The 17,688-nt window shown below is 37.8% G+C and overlaps 1 protein-coding gene across 4 annotated transcripts in view; it reads right to left on the bottom strand.

Annotated features, from left to right (window-relative positions):
- Nucleotides 1–2,775: 2,775 nt before the first annotated feature.
- si:ch211-13c6.2 (uncharacterized protein LOC100000125 homolog) overlaps nt 2,776–17,688 on the bottom strand; it is a 38,982-nt gene continuing 24,069 nt past the window's right edge. For 2 of the 4 annotated variants that reach the window (XM_041246449.1, XM_041246452.1), the window contains 6 exons: nt 11,953–13,189; nt 9,197–9,257; nt 7,370–7,441; nt 6,868–6,966; nt 4,013–4,106; nt 2,776–3,557 (listed from right to left, as the gene is read on the bottom strand). In XM_041246449.1, the coding sequence (XP_041102383.1) occupies nt 3,166–3,557; nt 4,013–4,106; nt 6,868–6,966; nt 7,370–7,441; nt 9,197–9,257; nt 11,953–13,189 (1,955 nt within the window). In that variant the 3' untranslated portion in view covers nt 2,776–3,165. The remainder of the gene's footprint in view (nt 3,558–4,012; nt 4,107–6,867; nt 6,967–7,369; nt 7,442–9,196; nt 9,258–11,952; nt 13,190–17,688) is intronic. The other 2 variants (XM_041246450.1, XM_041246451.1) reach the window with 2 other exon arrangements.

Below are 17,688 nucleotides of genomic sequence, written 5' to 3'. Positions count from 1 at the left end.
AGATATTGCACAGTGAGATCTGGTGCTGTACTCGGATACACTGTGTAGGTATTGCACAGTGAGATCTGGTGCTGTACTCGGATACACTGCGTAGGTATTGCACAGTGAGATCTGGTGCTGTACTCGGATACACTGTGTAGGTATTGCACAGTGAGATCTGGTGCTATACTCGGATACACTGCGTAGGTATTGCACAGTGAGATCTGGTGCTGTACTCGGATACACTGTGTAGGTATTGCACAGTGAGATCTGGTGCTGTACTCGGATACACTGTGTAGGTATTGCACAGTGAGATCTGGTGCTGTACTCGGGTACACTGCGTAGGTATTGCACAGTGAGATCTGGTGCTGTACTCGGGTACACTGCGTAGGTATTGCACAGTGAGATCTGGTGCTGTACTTGGGTACACTGCGTAGGTACTGTACAGTGAGATCTAGTGCTGTACTCTGGTGCACTACATAGGCGTACAGTGAGATCTGAATGAAACACAAGCTCGTATCACAGCTACTTATCAAAGGAGAACTTTTTATTATTGCTCATTGCAGACCACAACTGTAAAAGCTTTTCAAATCAAAACTGACTGAAAAAACTGCAAGCCAGTGTTTTTTTTTTTGTTAAAACATGTTTTTAATTAGGTTGCAACTCTTCCATTTGGCAGAAAGAAGTGGTTAAATTAGCCAAACTCTTTTGCAGTGGCCTGGTTCACAATAAAATGAACGTAATAAAAGAAAAAGAACAGCTGAATTACGTAAATAATAACAAGTACTTCCCTCAAAGAGATTAAAAGGATTACACACAAACATGTTTCAGTCTGGACTATCATCAGTGTGGCACATTTAGACAAACATGTTTGCATGTAAATCACTCCTTTTCTGCCTTACAAATCTAATGTTACAGATAACTGAATATTCAACTGATTGTAGAGTTTTTTTGTTTCTCCATATATATATATATATATATATATATATATATATATATATATATATATATATATATATATATATATATAGATACACATACACACAGTGGCTTGCAAAAGTATTCAGACCCCTGACCAATTCTCTCATATTACCGAATTACAGATGGTACATTGAAATTTTGTTCTATTTGATATTTTATTTTTAAACACAAACTCAGAATCAATTATTGTAAGGTGACATTGGTTTTATGTTGGGAAATATTTTTAAGAAAAATAAAAAAACTGAAATATCTTGTTTGCATAAGTATTCAACCCCTGTGCTGTGGAAGCTCCCAGTTTGCACCAATGAAAGAAATTGCCCTAACGAGGACACAATTACCTTACCATTGGCCTCCACCTGTGAACCATTAAAGTTGCTGTCACATTTTCTGGATAAAAACCCCATTGTTGAAGGATCATTGGTAAGGCTATGAATCTAAAGGAAAATGAAGACCAAAGAGCATTCTACAGACGTTGGAGATAAAGTAATACAAATACATAGATAAGAGAAAGGGTACACAATAATATCCAAGTGTTTGGATATCCCAGTGAGCACAGTTGGATCAATAATCAGGAAGTGGAAGCTGCATCACACCACCCAGGCACTGCCAAGAAAAGGTTGTCCCTCAAAACTCAGCGCTCAAACAAGGAGACTTGTGAGAGAAGCCACAGAAAGGCCAACAATCACTCTGAAGGAGCTAGAGTTCAGTGGCTGGGAGTGGAGTAATGGTGCACTAGTCAACCATATCAAGAGCTCTGCATAACACTGGCCTGTATGGCAAGAAAGAAGCTGTTACTAAAAAAGTACCATCTGAAAGCACGTCTGGAGTTTGCCAGAAAGCATGAGAGTGACCCGGCTGCGATGTGGGAAAAGGTTTTGTGGTCAGATGAGACCAAGATAGAGCTTTTTGGCCAAAACCCAAAGCGCTATGTGTGGCGTAAACCTAACACTGCCCATGCCTCATGACACACCATCCCTACAGTGAAGTATGGTGGTGGCACAATTGAAGGAAGACTGGATGGTGCAAAATACAGGAAAATACTGCAAGAGAATCTGCTTCAGTCTGCTAGAAAACTGAAGCTTGGGAGGAAATTCACCTTTCAGCAGGACAATGATCCCAAGCACAAGGCCAAAGCAACATTGGAGTGGCTCAAGAACAAAAAGGCGAATGTCCTACAGTGGCCCAGTCAAAGTCCTGATCTCAATCCCATTGAGAATCTGTGGCATTATTTGAAAATTGTGGTCCACAAGCGTCGTCCAACCAACCTGAACAACCTGGAGCAAATCTGCCAAGAAGAATGGGCCAAAATCACTCTGACATGTGTGCAAAGCTGGTGCATACTTACTCCAAAAGACTTAAAGCTGTTATTGCAGCGAAAGGTGGCTCTACCAAATATTAACGTGTGGGGGTTGAATACTTATGCAAGCAAGATATATCAGTTTTTTATTTTTCTTAAAACTATTTCCCAACATAAAACCAATGTCACCTTACAATAATTGATTTTGAGTTTAAGTGGTTTAAAATAAAATATCGAACAGAACGAAATTTCAGTGTACCATTAGTAATTCAGTAATATGAGAGAATTGGTCAGGGGTCTGAATACTTTTGCAAGGCACTGTACACACACACACACACACACACACACACACACACACACACACACACACACACACACACACACACACACACACAAATGGAAACCTTCTTTGAAACAAAATTCCCCCACACACTGCCTTAAGTTGGAGCAAGAACACCTACATATATTTTGCTTCACAAATGAATTGTTTTTTCATAAAAGACAGGACAAGCAGCATGAAGGTTTACTAAATTATTTAAAGACTTTAAATAAAACTTCAATACAGGCTGTATTTCACCACAGTGTAGTAAATCCGCAACAATAAAAACAACAATCAGTGACAACACTAAAGTAAAACACACACACAATAAACCATAAACTATCTTCAGTACAGGTTTCACATAAACAACTGCTTACTAAACTATGGACAATGTTTACTATTATCTAATGTATACCTTAAATCAACATTACGCCTCTACAAAAGGCTTTAAAATTGAATTCAGTTGTTTTTTTTTTTGTTTTTTTTTAAAGATTAAAAATAAAATAGTACATTGCAGAAAATCAGTTTCATTAAAAAAAATGAAAGTGAAAAATCATATTACTTGAAATATTAGATGCAATTTTCATTTTTATTTAAATCCACGTGAAAAGACCTGCAGGAGAGTGGCTGTGAGTTTATCTGAAGAGGTGGGGGCTCCTCGATCTGCTGGCCCTCCCCTGTTGAAGGAGTGCAGAGGGGCTTCACTCAATCTTTCCCTCTCTGTTGCATATCCCGCTTTATCACCAGATGACTGGTATGTGGAGGATGCTCCAGGAAAGGGGAAAGCCCCTAGAGAGGAAGGGGGATGGTAAACAGGCCCATCAGAGAATCTTCCTGCATTCGGAGGGTCTCGCCCTTGGGAAGAGAGTGGATATTGGGGTCGGTCAGAAGGCCACCTTTCTGCAGGAAGGGGATACAACGACCTATCTGAGGACCGCCTTCCAGCAGGCTTCGGGTCACTCCCAAAATCACCTCCACCAGCTGCAAGAAATAATTAATAACATTTCAATCAAAATTTAAAAAGCACTGGATTGTGCAGAACAATATGGCAACTTTACAAGTCAAATGAAAACAGTTTTTTTTTTTTGTTAAGGAACCGGCGCTAAGTGTTAATGAGAATCTGGCTTGTTCAACAAAAAACAAAGAAAAAAAAGCTTTTCTATTCAATGAAATGTAATCCAGTTAAAAAAAAAAAAATTGGCTTCAGTCACATGTTGTGGTATTCTCACTAGTAAGACAACCAAAATTAAATGTAAGTGAACATTTTCACAAATCTTCAGAATAAAAATAAATAAATAAAGGTCAAGGTTTCCCCAACCCAACGCCACAACAAATGATGAGAAAATGTGGAGATCACATAATGCAATGCCATATAAAAAAGGGAACCCCCAAAACCCTGCCTAATTGTATATACAAGTCATGTAGCTTTACATTACCTTGATAACCATCTCTACCAGGCATACCAGTATCCATTTTCATGTGGTTATAATCTTTAAAAATTGTTGGCTGTGGAACAACTGGATTAAGAGTCTGGAAAAAAAATCAAATCAAATCAGTATAACCCAAATACAAGCTGAGAATTGTAACATGAAGTTGTCATTGGCTTCATTTTCATACATGATGTTCAAATTCTCCAGAAAAATACAACGTGTGTGTTTGTTATATATGGAATAATGAAGTAGTGGTGCCTGGGTGCAGACGGAGAAGCCAAACAGCCAGCATAAACACGAACCAAAGGCAGGTGTTTGATGGCCAAGTGCAATTATTCCTGAGAAATTTATGAACCATGGCACATAAAGTGCATCTAGTTCAATTGTGATGCAAGTTTTTGTCTGGGGCTGTAGTATATTATTAAATTCTTAGCAGACACCCTTATGCAGGACGGCTTACTTTGTATTGTGATACCCCACCCACTCGATGGGTCCAATATGAATCTGCTATACATCGAGGACTGCAATATAGCAAGACCCATAGAAAAGCAAAATAGGCAAACACCGTACAACCACTCCCTCGTTTTATCCTGGGCGTCAGGGTCCAGTATAAATCCTCTACACAACCTGCTTTTTCTCATTATTTGTATAAAAAGCAGCACAACGTTTTAATTTGTACAGCAGAGGGTAATTGCTTCTCATCAATTTCAGTCCCAAATTAATTTCATGAGTCTTCCTCACCTTTCTCAAATGCACAAACAGCTGCATTGAAAGAATTTATTCCCAACATAGGAGGCTTGTTGCTAGGGAGCTGACTTCACTGCCTTGTGGCTTTTGCTAGTGCGTTGCTGCCACACGTGAGCACCTCTTGGCTAAAATAAAAACTGCTTCAGCAAGTAGATATTTAATTTGCCTTGTGTTATTGTGCAATACGTGTGTATATGACAAAAGGACGATATTAATGCTTTGTTTTTAATAGTTTTGTATATTGTTGTTTGTGATTTGCAGTACAAATTAAAACAAAAACAGTAATTCTAAGTGCCTATGTATATTGCAGCCAAGGCATATGCAGTTAGACAGTAAAAATGGGGAGCCAACTCCAGGACCACGATATACCCGAATCCGCATTATAGCGAGGGGCGATATAACCAGGAGTGCATGTACTTTATAACAACTGTTTAACACTGCAAAATATCACCTTACAGATAAGAGCAGTTAGAAAGTACAGTAAAATTCAAGAGCAAAATAAACAATACAGTAAATAATTACATTAAAAAGAGCGAATTCGACTAAGAGCAGTTACTTATAGCAGATATTTGCTTGTAAGAATAAATTCCATTAAAAGCACCTAGTAAGTCCAATTCAAGTAACAGCAATTACAAAAAAAGTATGGATACGGACACCTTTAATAGTAAAATCAAGTACAAGATACAGAAAATAGTTATAATTAAGAGCAGTAATAGAATACATTAAAACATGGGGCAGTTCAGTGCAAGTGAAGTACTGGTACAATTGCATGCCATCTAGTCCACTATAGCCGGGAGTTGTGAGGTTTACAGATGCTGTCTGAACAGATGTGTCTTGACAAATTAATATTTGTGCTTTTATTGGCTGAACCAACTCTGAGCATTTTATTAAAGGGGTGTGTCAATCTGAAAGTACTTTCTTTGAATTTCTTTTATGTTTTATTATTTGTCAAAAATCTATTATTAAATAAACACCACTCAAAACGCATCAATCTTCAGTTTCTGTAATAAACTGCATGTACATTTCACTAACACACACACAGAGGTAACTTGCTGTGTTAAGATTCCGGCAATTTGGAACTCTGGATGTATTTTGAATCACAGAAATGTGAGAAGTAACAGATTTCACTGAAAGCCCATTACCGCCCGCATATCAATCACACTACAGACTAGTTCATGATGGCTTTCTTTAACCTAGAGTATGACGAGGGTACAGTAGTAATTAATCTCAGCCAACACACACGTTTTTACATGGCTTCCTTCGATTAAACATTCACCATGGTTCTCGGATTAAGGTTTGATATTGATGTAGCTATAATAATAATAATAATAATAATAATAGCAGTCGTACCCAAAAAACAAATATGCATCATTAGAAGCATAACTGTACACCAATTTTATATTTACAATAACTCTTCGGTTCCTCGGTTAACGTGACACCATCTTGCTGGTTTGTTTAAAACCAGGTTCGTGGTCGTTAAGCTTGTTGCCAAGCAAACGATGCACTGACTTTCCTAGGGTATTACACAGGTCCACAACATTGCTGATTGGTCAGTAGCATGTTTTCACACACTGCCCACCTTCTGAATGACGTTTTCTTTATGTAGTGAATGACTGACAGTATTTTAAACATACTGCCAAGTTTAAAAAAAAAAAAACACTTTTTCTAAATATGTTTTTTCGATTATCAATTAAAACCGAAAACATCAAGCCCTAATTATATCCTAATAGAAGTGTGTACTCTGGGACTTGACCAAAGGAACTTCATAGATTTACTCAACCTCATGGTTATTGATTGATCAGGTAGTATTTATAGCTGGTATGAATATATGCGTCACCTTTTCTAAATTTTTGCCTTTGAATTAATGACAGCAACAGCAAGCGTGTCTGCAGAATGGAATTATATATCTAATTTGTTTTGGTGACATATCTATCCTTATCGTTTGTCTGTTACTACACGACTATAGTACACAGAGCAGGAATCGTATTTACCACATTTCTTTGATTACATAAAGACATTAATATAATATAATGAGATCATTAATTGTAAAATGCTGGTTAGCACTACTTTATAAAATCGATGTTTAAAAAAAAATAAAATAATGCTCTGTTCACCTCTCCTTGCGCTTTTTTCGCTTGAAATTCCTTCAAAATATCACAAAGCTTCTCTCTTAGAAATGTGGCTTCTTCTGGACTTTGCATTTCAATGCTTCCCTGAAAAACCACGAGATTTACATTACAGGTTAGAAATGTGGTAGTTATGAAAATGTCAAGTTAGAAACGTGGTCCTAAATTTGATTACTAAGCTGACATGCAAAACTCAGAACATACAGAAATATTGGTTTAATATAGTGGTTTATACTAAAGCATGTGCTTTGTACTTGGATTTCCTTTACTGTAACAATTGGAGGTTTTAAATGATCAGTTTCTTTTAAACCAAAGCAGGCAGATTCTTTTCTTTCAGATAGAGGTTTTGCGTGCATGAGAGAGAGAGAGAGAGAGAGAGACTTGTATGTGTTCGACTATTAAAGGTATGTAAAGGACTTTGAAGTACAGTAATGGTAAATGATAAATGTGAATTCAGGAATGTTCTACCCAAAACATGATAAACACATACCATTGAGTTCAAAAAGTCACCTGGATTTACAACCGTTTGTGCTCTACTGTAGCCATCTTGTAGATAATCATCCTGAAAAAAACCCACAAGGGAGATAATACATGACATTACAAGAGTCTGTCATGAAGAAACAGGTCACTGTGACTTCCATCCACAGCATGAACCCAAAGTTGAATCAAATTCTGGCAAGCTGCCCCCAAATAGTCTCAACGTCAGTATATAAATTGTTGCACAAATGGCTACGTTTTAATCAGGCAAGCAGTTCAGAGCTCTAAGCCAGCTTGGTTTTACAGGTGTGCCTAATGTTGCAACAAAGTAACCATTAAGATTAAATGCTGCTGTTAGCATGAAGATTAGAAGAAATCTAACAAACGAGAGGAGGCCATTCGGCCCATCTTGCTCGTTTGGTTGTTAGTAGCTTATTGATCCCAGAATCTCATCAAGCAGCTTCTTGAAGGATCCCCGGGTGTCAGCTTCAACAACGTTACTTAACAAGTTTGTATAAGTTATACCAGAACCCAAGCCATTAATGTAGACTAGGAAGAGCAGAGGACCCAACACTGATCCCCGTGGTACTCCACTGGTTACCCTGCTCCATTTGGTTTCTCCTCTAAACATTGTATTAGTCCGATAGATATTTATTAATATTACATCTGTTCTATTTTATATGTTTGTATTACATCTCACATTATGCATTTATTTATTTAGAATGCAGTTACTTGGAGACATGTCCCAGGAATCCATTATCTTCCAATACTCTACATAAAATAAAACGCTTGTCAATCCGGACTGAATATGGGATATAGAAACTAAATAGAAATCGCTACTGCATTTTGACGTTACTTTGCTCATCTCTGGTGTGTTTATTTAAATACTAAACTTTGATATTTGTTTTCAGTTTTGGTTCCCAATGCCCTTATAACTGTACTGCAAACCAGTACTGTACACTGATCAAAATGCACAGCACTGCATGCATGTACCGATAATAGCAGTGATGATGGTATATGAAGCTCTTCAAGCCTTGTTATCAAAGGAAATACTAACACTAACTTTACATCTTAAATAAATAAAATTAAGAATTTTTTTTTTTTTTTTTTTAATAAAAAACAAAAAAAACCAACCAAAAAAAAAAAAACCCCCGAAGACATGGAGGCACAGTGGTGGCTAGATGCCATCCTCATGGAATATTTCTCTTTGACCAAAGCATATGAAGGGAATGTGAGAAGCTGTTGAGTTGAGCAAGCCCTTAAATAAAGGAAATATTAAAACAATGGACTACAATCATAGGGACACAAGATAATAAAGCACACTTGTGTTAATCCATCTTGCCCAGAAACCCACTGATTTTTCAGATCAGCTTATATCTACAGTTGACAATTTTAATTTATGATCTATGTTTGAGGTCATGGAAGCATTAGGTTGCACACATACTTCTGAAATAAAACTGATAACCACCAAACCACTTGTTTTTGTCTCATGAGCACACTGGCCACACTTTCAGTCCCTGCATTTTAAAGATATAGCTGTCATCAGCCCAGCTAATAAGGGCTGAACTTATGATTGCCTATAAAATCTACACCATGCAAAAAGTGCTATTAAATACTATATACATTTACACTTCCACTTAGTTTTGATTGTGACAGAAATATTCTCTGTGTCAATGGGTTTAGATTTTGTTAAAGCATTATGGGGTACATCACAAAGTGGTTGACCTACCACTAAACCATACTTGTACTAAGCAAATAATGCGTAGTACACACACACACTATGCACATAACATTTGCTCCATGCAACTATATTGTATAGATAGCAGTTTAATCATTTTACCTGCTTTGGAACCATGGGATCCATTCTTAATCTCTTGTTGGAGAATGTCTCAAAGTCTGTTCTGAAAATTAAAAATAAAAAAGGAACAGTGTCAAAACTCAGAAAGAAAACACCATAACATCCTGTTGGTTTGTATCAGTGATAACTCTGTGATCCATTAATACTAACCATGTGGTTTCCAATATGCAATGCTTTATCTAAAGTTACTGCACAGATATAGTTTACAAAAAAGATAAAGTAGCCTTTACTTAAAAATAAATAGAATAAAAATAAAATAATGTGGAGTACATTAAGTGTGCTTCCTCCTTTGAAGGAAATATTTCCTTGGCAGAGAGTACCCAATGCTTTGCTTGGATGCTATTGTTAGACAGAATTTAATGATGTTCAGGAGCAGCTCTTCATTGTAAACCAGCCAGACGCACGTCTCTCTTGAGACTGCCGTCAAAACCCAGCTGGCTCAATTTACAGTAGCAATTGCGACAGTCCATAATGTAATAGCAGTGCTGTACTACTGCATTAGTGTTAAAACTGAACATAACAGCCATGTTAACAACAGCAGAAGTGGCCAATATATGTCACAAAGAATCCATAGCATGATACTGTGACGATTAGCAATTCTGCCCTGTATGTCTGTCCTTTTAAATTTTAATATCAGTTAGCCTTTAAAGGCAAGCAGGAGGTGGCGATCAAGAGCGATAGTAGTCACAGACCTAGACACATGAGGAGAGAGACAAAACTGTTTGATGGCGGTGTGCACAGAGACAAGCCAGCTTAGTTTTTTATATTTTTGATTAGTACAGCAGTCCATATTAGTACATGTGAAAATCACCAGTGTTTTTGGAATAATCGATTAGCGTGCCGATTTTGCTGTGGACGAGTTATGAGCAGTAGACTATAGAAAACTCCAGATGGGTTTCAAAAGAATGCAGTTCTATTTAATTTATACATTTATTGGACTTAACGGGTTGTGTTGTGCTGAACTTTTTAATCGTACTGGGAATTATAATATTTTGACTTTGAAGAGGTTGAATTTTTAAATGAAAATGTAAATCTTGTCAATTTCAATGAAATGGTCACCCAAAGCAAGGGGATTTCAGTCTGAAGCCCAAGTCAGTTAAAAGTCTAAAATGTGTATAACACAGTGTTAGAACACTGGCCTAAGTATAAAAGTACCTGTTAGATGTTCTCTGAGTTAACTAGCATGTTACCTAATTAACCTTTTGTCACCAATTATTGTTAACAGGTGAGGGTATATCCATGATTACTGTAAATATAGGTAACATAGGCACAAGTTTGTCATTCTGGAATGTAAGGGAGCAGAAAATGGCAAAATACGCTCAGTTAAGCAAAGAAAAAAGAAATTAAGGTCAATCTTTAATACAAATCGCAAGAACTTTGCAAGTGTCTGTAACTGCTGTGGCCAAGACCATCAAACTATCTGAAGAAACTGGCACTCATGAGGAAAAGATTTAGAAGAGAGTAGTTTTTCGAGATTTATGATTATACTGTAAATACAGTATAATCGTAAATCTCGAAAAACTACTCACTTCTAAATCTTTTGTAGTCATTTTTGTATTACTTTAGTATAAATACTTGTTAATTTGGATTCATATGTTGTTTTTTTCTGACTTTATGTGAACGAAAAGACACACATTTGCCCGTTTTCCCATTGGAAATAGTGATATTTCAAAATATCACTGTCCTGGTCACAAAAGCAAAGTTTGTGGGGAATAATAGCCATTTTCTATACTTTTGAGGCATAAGCAATTTGGAAATAACACTTACTACCCAGGAACAAAAATTGTGTTACATAGTGTTATCGCTGGGCAGAGGAAGATATAGATATAGATATATATATATATATATATATATATATATATATATATATATATATATATATATATATATATATATTATTACTTAGCGAATACGGGCAGGGCACAAAGGAATGTGCCGTTTGGTTATCAGTGTTCTACAAAACTTCAATATTGCTGAAAATGTTCTGCTGTAGACTATGAAAATGTATACTTACTTGTGAAGGTTCATTGGTATATTGCTGTTAAGTGGGTGGTGGCCAATTAGGCTCAATAAATGTTCAAGTGCAATATTAAGCTTTCTTTTTTTTTTTTCTTTTGGGGGGCTCAATTTGTTCCAAATCATTTTGTAGTGCGATTGTTCCTGGCTTATGATAGGGTGTAGTAGGAGTTTCTTGATTAATGAGGGGTTACTACTATGTCCTAGTGATGGCTTTGGTGAAAATTAATATAAATATTGGTAACTTAAATATTTACCTAGCACCTCAGATAGCCAACCGTTACAATGCGTATTTAACATTAATAACTATTTAAATAGACGTTTTTTTAAATTATTATTATTTCAATGTTTCCAGTACAGAAAAAGGTTACAAAAGTCTACACATCTGAAGAGACTACATGTATGTGTACTATATTAGTATTTAAATATGTATCGTGCACTTAAATCATGAATACAAGTTATTTACTTTTTAAATCGTTACCCGAAAAAGATCTGGGTACTTCTCACGGCAGGTACCCGGTTCCAGATTTTCTACCTGTGCCAACCTCTCTACATCTATCTATATATATATATCTATTTTTTTTCACTACATCCCTTTAATTTCAAATTGTGGGATGACACATTTTATCCAGGACACCGTTCTTACTTACAAATATCTACAGCACTTTTAGTTTATCTTGCCTGTTTATAACATAAAAGCAAAACACAAATAACGTGGGCACCTTTCAGTTCGACCATCAGCAGGAAATGCTCCAGTTGAAGGATCTTCAGGATAGCTTCTAACCAGACTGTCTGCGTTGGACCCTCGGCTCAGACCTCCATCAGGAAATCTTCCCCTAGCACGCTCCTCAGAGAATCCTGCACTAGGACGGTTTTCAGGATAGCCTCCATGAGGTCTGTCCCCATGAAGTCTTGAAGCCGTTTTATCTGCATGATAAACAGCGGGCAGCTTCCTGCCTCCTACACCTCCTTCAAAATGTCTCTCTCCTGCACCAGACTGAGTCAAGGGTCTGCCCCAACCACCGGCAGAGTCTCTCCTTTCACGATCGCCTTCAACCAGCTGTCTCTCTGGTACATCATGAGGAATCCTTCCTTGACCATCATCATCATCATACAGTTTCCTGCCTGAATCATAGTCACGGATTTTTACTTCCGGGAGATTTTCAAACATTTTATTTCTTCCTAGTCCACCTTCAGGAATTCTTCTCCTATCCGGGTCATCTTCCAGCTGCCTTTTTCCAGTGCTGTCTCCACTGAAGCCGTCTTTGAGAAATCTTCTACCTAGGCCATCTCCAGAAGAAAAACTTCCATGCAAATCCTCTTTCACGTAACTTCCACGCAAGTCATCTTTCGGGTACCTTCCACGCAAGTCATCTTCCGGGTACCTCCCACGCAAGTTATCACCCGGGTACCTTCCACTGAAGTCATCTTTCGGGTGTCTTCCACGCGAGTCATCTTCTGGATACCTTCCACGCAAGTCATCTTCCGGGTACCTCCCACGCAAGTTATCACCCGGGTACCTTCCACGCGAGTCATCTTCCGGGTACCTTCCACGCGAGTCATCTTCCGGGTACCTTCCACGCGAGTCATCTTCCGGGTACCTTCCACGCGAGTCATCTTCCGGGTACCTTCCACGCGAGTCATCTTCCGGGTACCTTCCACGCGAGTCATCTTCCGGGTACCTTCCACGCGAGTCATCTTCCGGGTACCTTCCACGCGAGTCATCTTCCGGGTACCTTCCACGCGAGTCATCTTCCGGGTACCTTCCACGCGAGTCATCTTCCGGGTACCTTCCACGCGAGTCATCTTCCGGGTACCTTCCACGCGAGTCATCTTCCGGGTACCTTCCACGCGAGTTATCACCCGGGTACCTTCCACGCGAGTCATCTTCCGGGTACCTTCCACGCGAGTCATCTTCCGGGTACCTTCCACGCGAGTCATCTTCCGGGTACCTTCCACCTTAAAAGGATGTACAAAAAGAAAACACATTTAAAAACAAAAACACACATTAAAAAAAAGGTTAATTCCATGCAAAAACAAATCATGCCAACCAACCACTCAGATCTTCATTAAACTAGGATTAATTACATTAATTGGTACAACGTGTATAAAGATATAAAGTGTGTTCAGAACATTGATTATATCTAAAATACAACAAAGCACCTGAACTAATAAACCAATCAGTTACTGAGAAATTATAAAACTACACCTGAACCAAATAAAAACAACAAAACAGGACATAACAAAGGGAATGGCATCTCTAATCAATTAGTTTAAAAAAAAAAAGTTTTATAGAATAATACATCTCCAATGTTTTAATTCAAACACATGCTCCCTTGAGAAAGATATGCACAACATATCATCATGTTGGGCAGCTGGCTCTTTGAGCTTTAAAAAAAAAAAAAATAAATAAATAAATAAATAAATAAATAAATATATATATATATATATATATATATATATATATATATATATATATATATATATATATATATATATATATATATATATATATATATATATATAATATACACACACACAAAACAAAAGAAAACTGAGGTCTAATAGATTTAATCAAGTATTTAAAAAATAGATATCAAACAAACACAGAAAATAAAACAAAAATACAGATCAAAGAATCATGCTAAGTTTTCAGTATGAAATGTGACACACTGTCAAAATGAAAACATTACAAAGTTAGTATCAGGTATGAGCTCCCTGAGCATTAACACAATCCTGGCAGCGCTGATGCATAGACCTGATCAGCCTCTGGATAGACTGCTGTGGGATATTCCTGTGCAGCTGCAGCCAACTGGTCACAGTTGTCTCCTTTCGATGGCACTGGCGATTTGGTCCCACAGATGTCCTATTGCTGTGTTTCCCAACCTTGCTCCTGGCGGCACACCATGATTGCTGGTTTTCATTCCAACACAGCGCTCAATTGCTTAATCGAACCCTTCATTGAACTAATAAAAGTAATTAAGTGGACATTTTCCCGTTATTTTCAAGCTCTTCATCACAGTGTGCCATCAGAACAAGGTTGGGGAAACACTGTTCTATTGGACTCGGGTCAGGAGAAAAAGCTGGCCATGGCAAAGCCTCGACATTGTTTTATTGAAGTCCTGTAACTGTAATTATAGAACTGTGTGGTCTTGGATTGTTCTGCTGGAAAATCGCCACTTCCAGATTGGCTTGCAGGAATGGAAAAGCTGTTGCCTCAAGGACTACGTCAATGTATCACTAAGCAGTAAGGTTGCCCTCAATCTACATCAAAGGCATTCTTGTGTTAAAGGAGTTTCCTCCACACATCACATTGTATTGCCGCTGACCAAGGCAGCGGCCGGTTTGGCAAGAAGGCAGAGAGTGCTAAGAATCACTGGCTTATGATTTTAGGTTGCCACAGAACAGTGACTCTGGCCACATACAACTGCAGATCTTTCAGGTGAAGCAAGACTTCAATAGATGGAAGAAGAACTTGAAAGAATCACATGAGACATCGTAGGACTAAGCGAAGTACAACGAAAAGACGAAGGACTACTAGAACTCAAGAGTGGACATCTTCTCTTCAACCGAGGCACTACAGATGGACGAACATGAGGCGTTGGATTCATTGTCCACAAGAGAATCAAGAATAACGTAGTACAGATTGACAGCATGTCAGAGAGGTCTACAAGACTGATAGTGAAAGTTTCAAGGAAGCATGAGCTTCAGGTCAACCAAGTATATGCACCAACAAGGTATTTGGATGAAGAAGTCAAAGATTTTTATGAAGTACAAGAACTACATGAAAATGTGAAGAGCCATCAAGTTCATCAACAGTGACTTCAATGTCAAAATAGGAACCCAGAAACAAAACGAGAGTTCAAGTCGGCAAATTTGGACATGGCGACAGAAACGAGAGGGGCGACAGACTAGTCAAATTTGCAGAGAACAAGAACTTATTCACCATGAAAATGATATGGAGAGGACCCAACAGAGTGAAGAATGAAATTGACTACACACTAACCAACAAGAAGCACACCGTACAAGATGTCTCAAAACTAAACAATTTTAACATAGGAAATGACCACAGACTCTTAAGATGCAAAATACATCTAAACACAGCACTGGAGAGAGCAAAACTTGTGACGACGAAATCCAACACAAATAACGTAGAAATGCTCCAGAAGCAAAGCCTGGTGTTTCAACTGAAGATCACGTAAGACCTGAAAATCACACAAGAGACAAAAGACCTCAAGAAGAAAAGAAGGGAAATGAAACAAACCGCAGCTCTGAAGTCAAAGATTGAATACACTGAGCTCTGCAAGAAGTAAGAAAAGCGCATTATTGATGATATATGGTCATTCAGGGCTCGAAGTTGGTCATAATCCTTATGGACATCTGGCTCCTAGCTTAAAATTTGGTCGCCTTAAAAAATAAATAAAAAAACCCAACAACAACAACATGGACCAGGTAAAATACTATATAGTGACGTCACTGTTTGACAACCCCTTGGTCAATACGTGTGCCTTAATCCACTGTAAAGCCAGCCCGAATATATTCTTGTTTAATCACCGTTTCAAATCAATCTGCCTGAAAAAACACATATGAATTTGCTCCTGTAATTTACCTTTTTCTGCTATGTGAAAGTAAATCTCCATTTTTGTACACATCCTATGAACACTGTCAATGTGCTACATGAAACAATCAGTGGCAATAGCAGCTCTTCTACGGTTTTAATGACATGTAAAAATAAAACAAATGGATGCTGACACTGAGCAACTTGATTTCAATAGTTCATAATACAACAGCAGACTCTGAATAAATTTTATGAACACAATGAAAACTGAACAAACAGCACGATTAGCAACAACACATTGGCTACCAGATGTTAAACGATATTACTTTCGCTAATACATCAAGACATAGTACTAAATACATTAAGTTAGGGTCTACTGAAATCTACACAACGAACATGCACTGAAATATGTATTTAAAAAAATAAAATAGTTTGATTGTTTAACAAGTAGGCTAGTTAAAAATAACAGTTGACAAACCAGGACCATTTTAAAAAGGTACATACACTACGTGTAAATTATTAAGAATTTTCTCTTGCGTGCGGTTTACTGCACCGCTGGAATACTGAACCGAAGCCTGAACAGGGTCTAACCCATTTTGTATCTGACCTGTCCACTCCCACAGTCCACAATGGCGAATGCAAATTAATATTTGATTGCTGAGACCAGTTTTGGTCGCTACTGGCGACCCACAGCTCGCAAATTTGAGCCCTGTTGTTCAACTGGAGGTTGGTAGAGAAAACTATTGAAAATAACCAAAGCATGAAGAAGCCAAAACAAAGATTAATCGTCGGGGGGGAAAAAACAGATTTTAGAAATCAAACAAGAGTGCGGGACCGTCATCAAATACCGCAAATTTATTGTGAAGAGAGTTGAAGACTTTTACAGAAAATTATATCAAGGTGAAAAGATCAATGTAGCAGATGACGAAGACGAGGCAGAAAAAACGACAAAAAGGCGAACCCGAGGAAGAAGTGAAACATGTTGTCAAACATATGAAGACAGGAAAGGCACCCGGAGAAGACGGCATAACGACTGACATAGTGAAAGACGGAGGTGAAGAACTGACAAAAATAATGTCATGTATTTTTACAGACTGTATTAAGCAAAAGAAAGTGCCAAACAACTGGAGCATCGCATCAGTGATACTTTTACATAAGAAATGAGATAAAGACGACCTCAGGAACTACAGATCTCAACATTTTTAGCAATATACTTACCAACAGACTTCAAGATAAATTTGACTCAGCACAATCAAATGAGCAAGCAGGATTCACGAGTGGCTTTAGCATAATGGATCATCAAGTTGTACAGCAAGTGATTCAAATCAGCAACAAGTACGATACCACTTTGCTTGGGATTCATGGACTACGAAAAAGCTTTTGACTGTTTACACAAGAGCTGTATTAAGTTTTCTGAAAAAAACAAGGAATCGAGAAAACGTACAGAGCCTTGATCCATATACAAGAATGCAGCATCCACAGCAAGACTCCATAAAAACAGCAATAAAATCAAGATTTAAAAAAAAAAAAAAGAGTTCGTCAAGGAGATACAATTTCTCCAAAGCTCTTCATGGCCATCCTAGAAGACATTTTCAAAACACTGGATTGGAAAATATGGGACTGAAGCTCAATGGAGCTTACTTGAAATCACCTATGACTTGCAACCAAATCCTCATATTTACAACGCGCCCAGAAGAATCACAGATAAGAATACAAGAATTAAACAAGGCTAGCATCAAAGCGCGTTTGAAAATGAACCTGAAGAAAAGGTTGGAGTGCCTTTGGAAGATTAAGCATGGTTCTGAAAAGGAACCTACCCTTATGCTCAAGAGAAAAGCCTTCGACCAATGTGTGCTGTCAGTGCTAACTTACGGATGCAAGCCCTGGAGCCTCAATGCAA

The sequence above is a fragment of the Polyodon spathula genome, chromosome 3 (assembly GCF_017654505.1).
Source record: "Polyodon spathula isolate WHYD16114869_AA chromosome 3, ASM1765450v1, whole genome shotgun sequence".
In the NCBI taxonomy this organism is placed as follows: domain Eukaryota; kingdom Metazoa; phylum Chordata; class Actinopteri; order Acipenseriformes; family Polyodontidae; genus Polyodon; species Polyodon spathula.
Note: the sequence above shows the minus strand (reverse complement) of the source record. Positions and strands in the feature narration are given on the sequence as shown.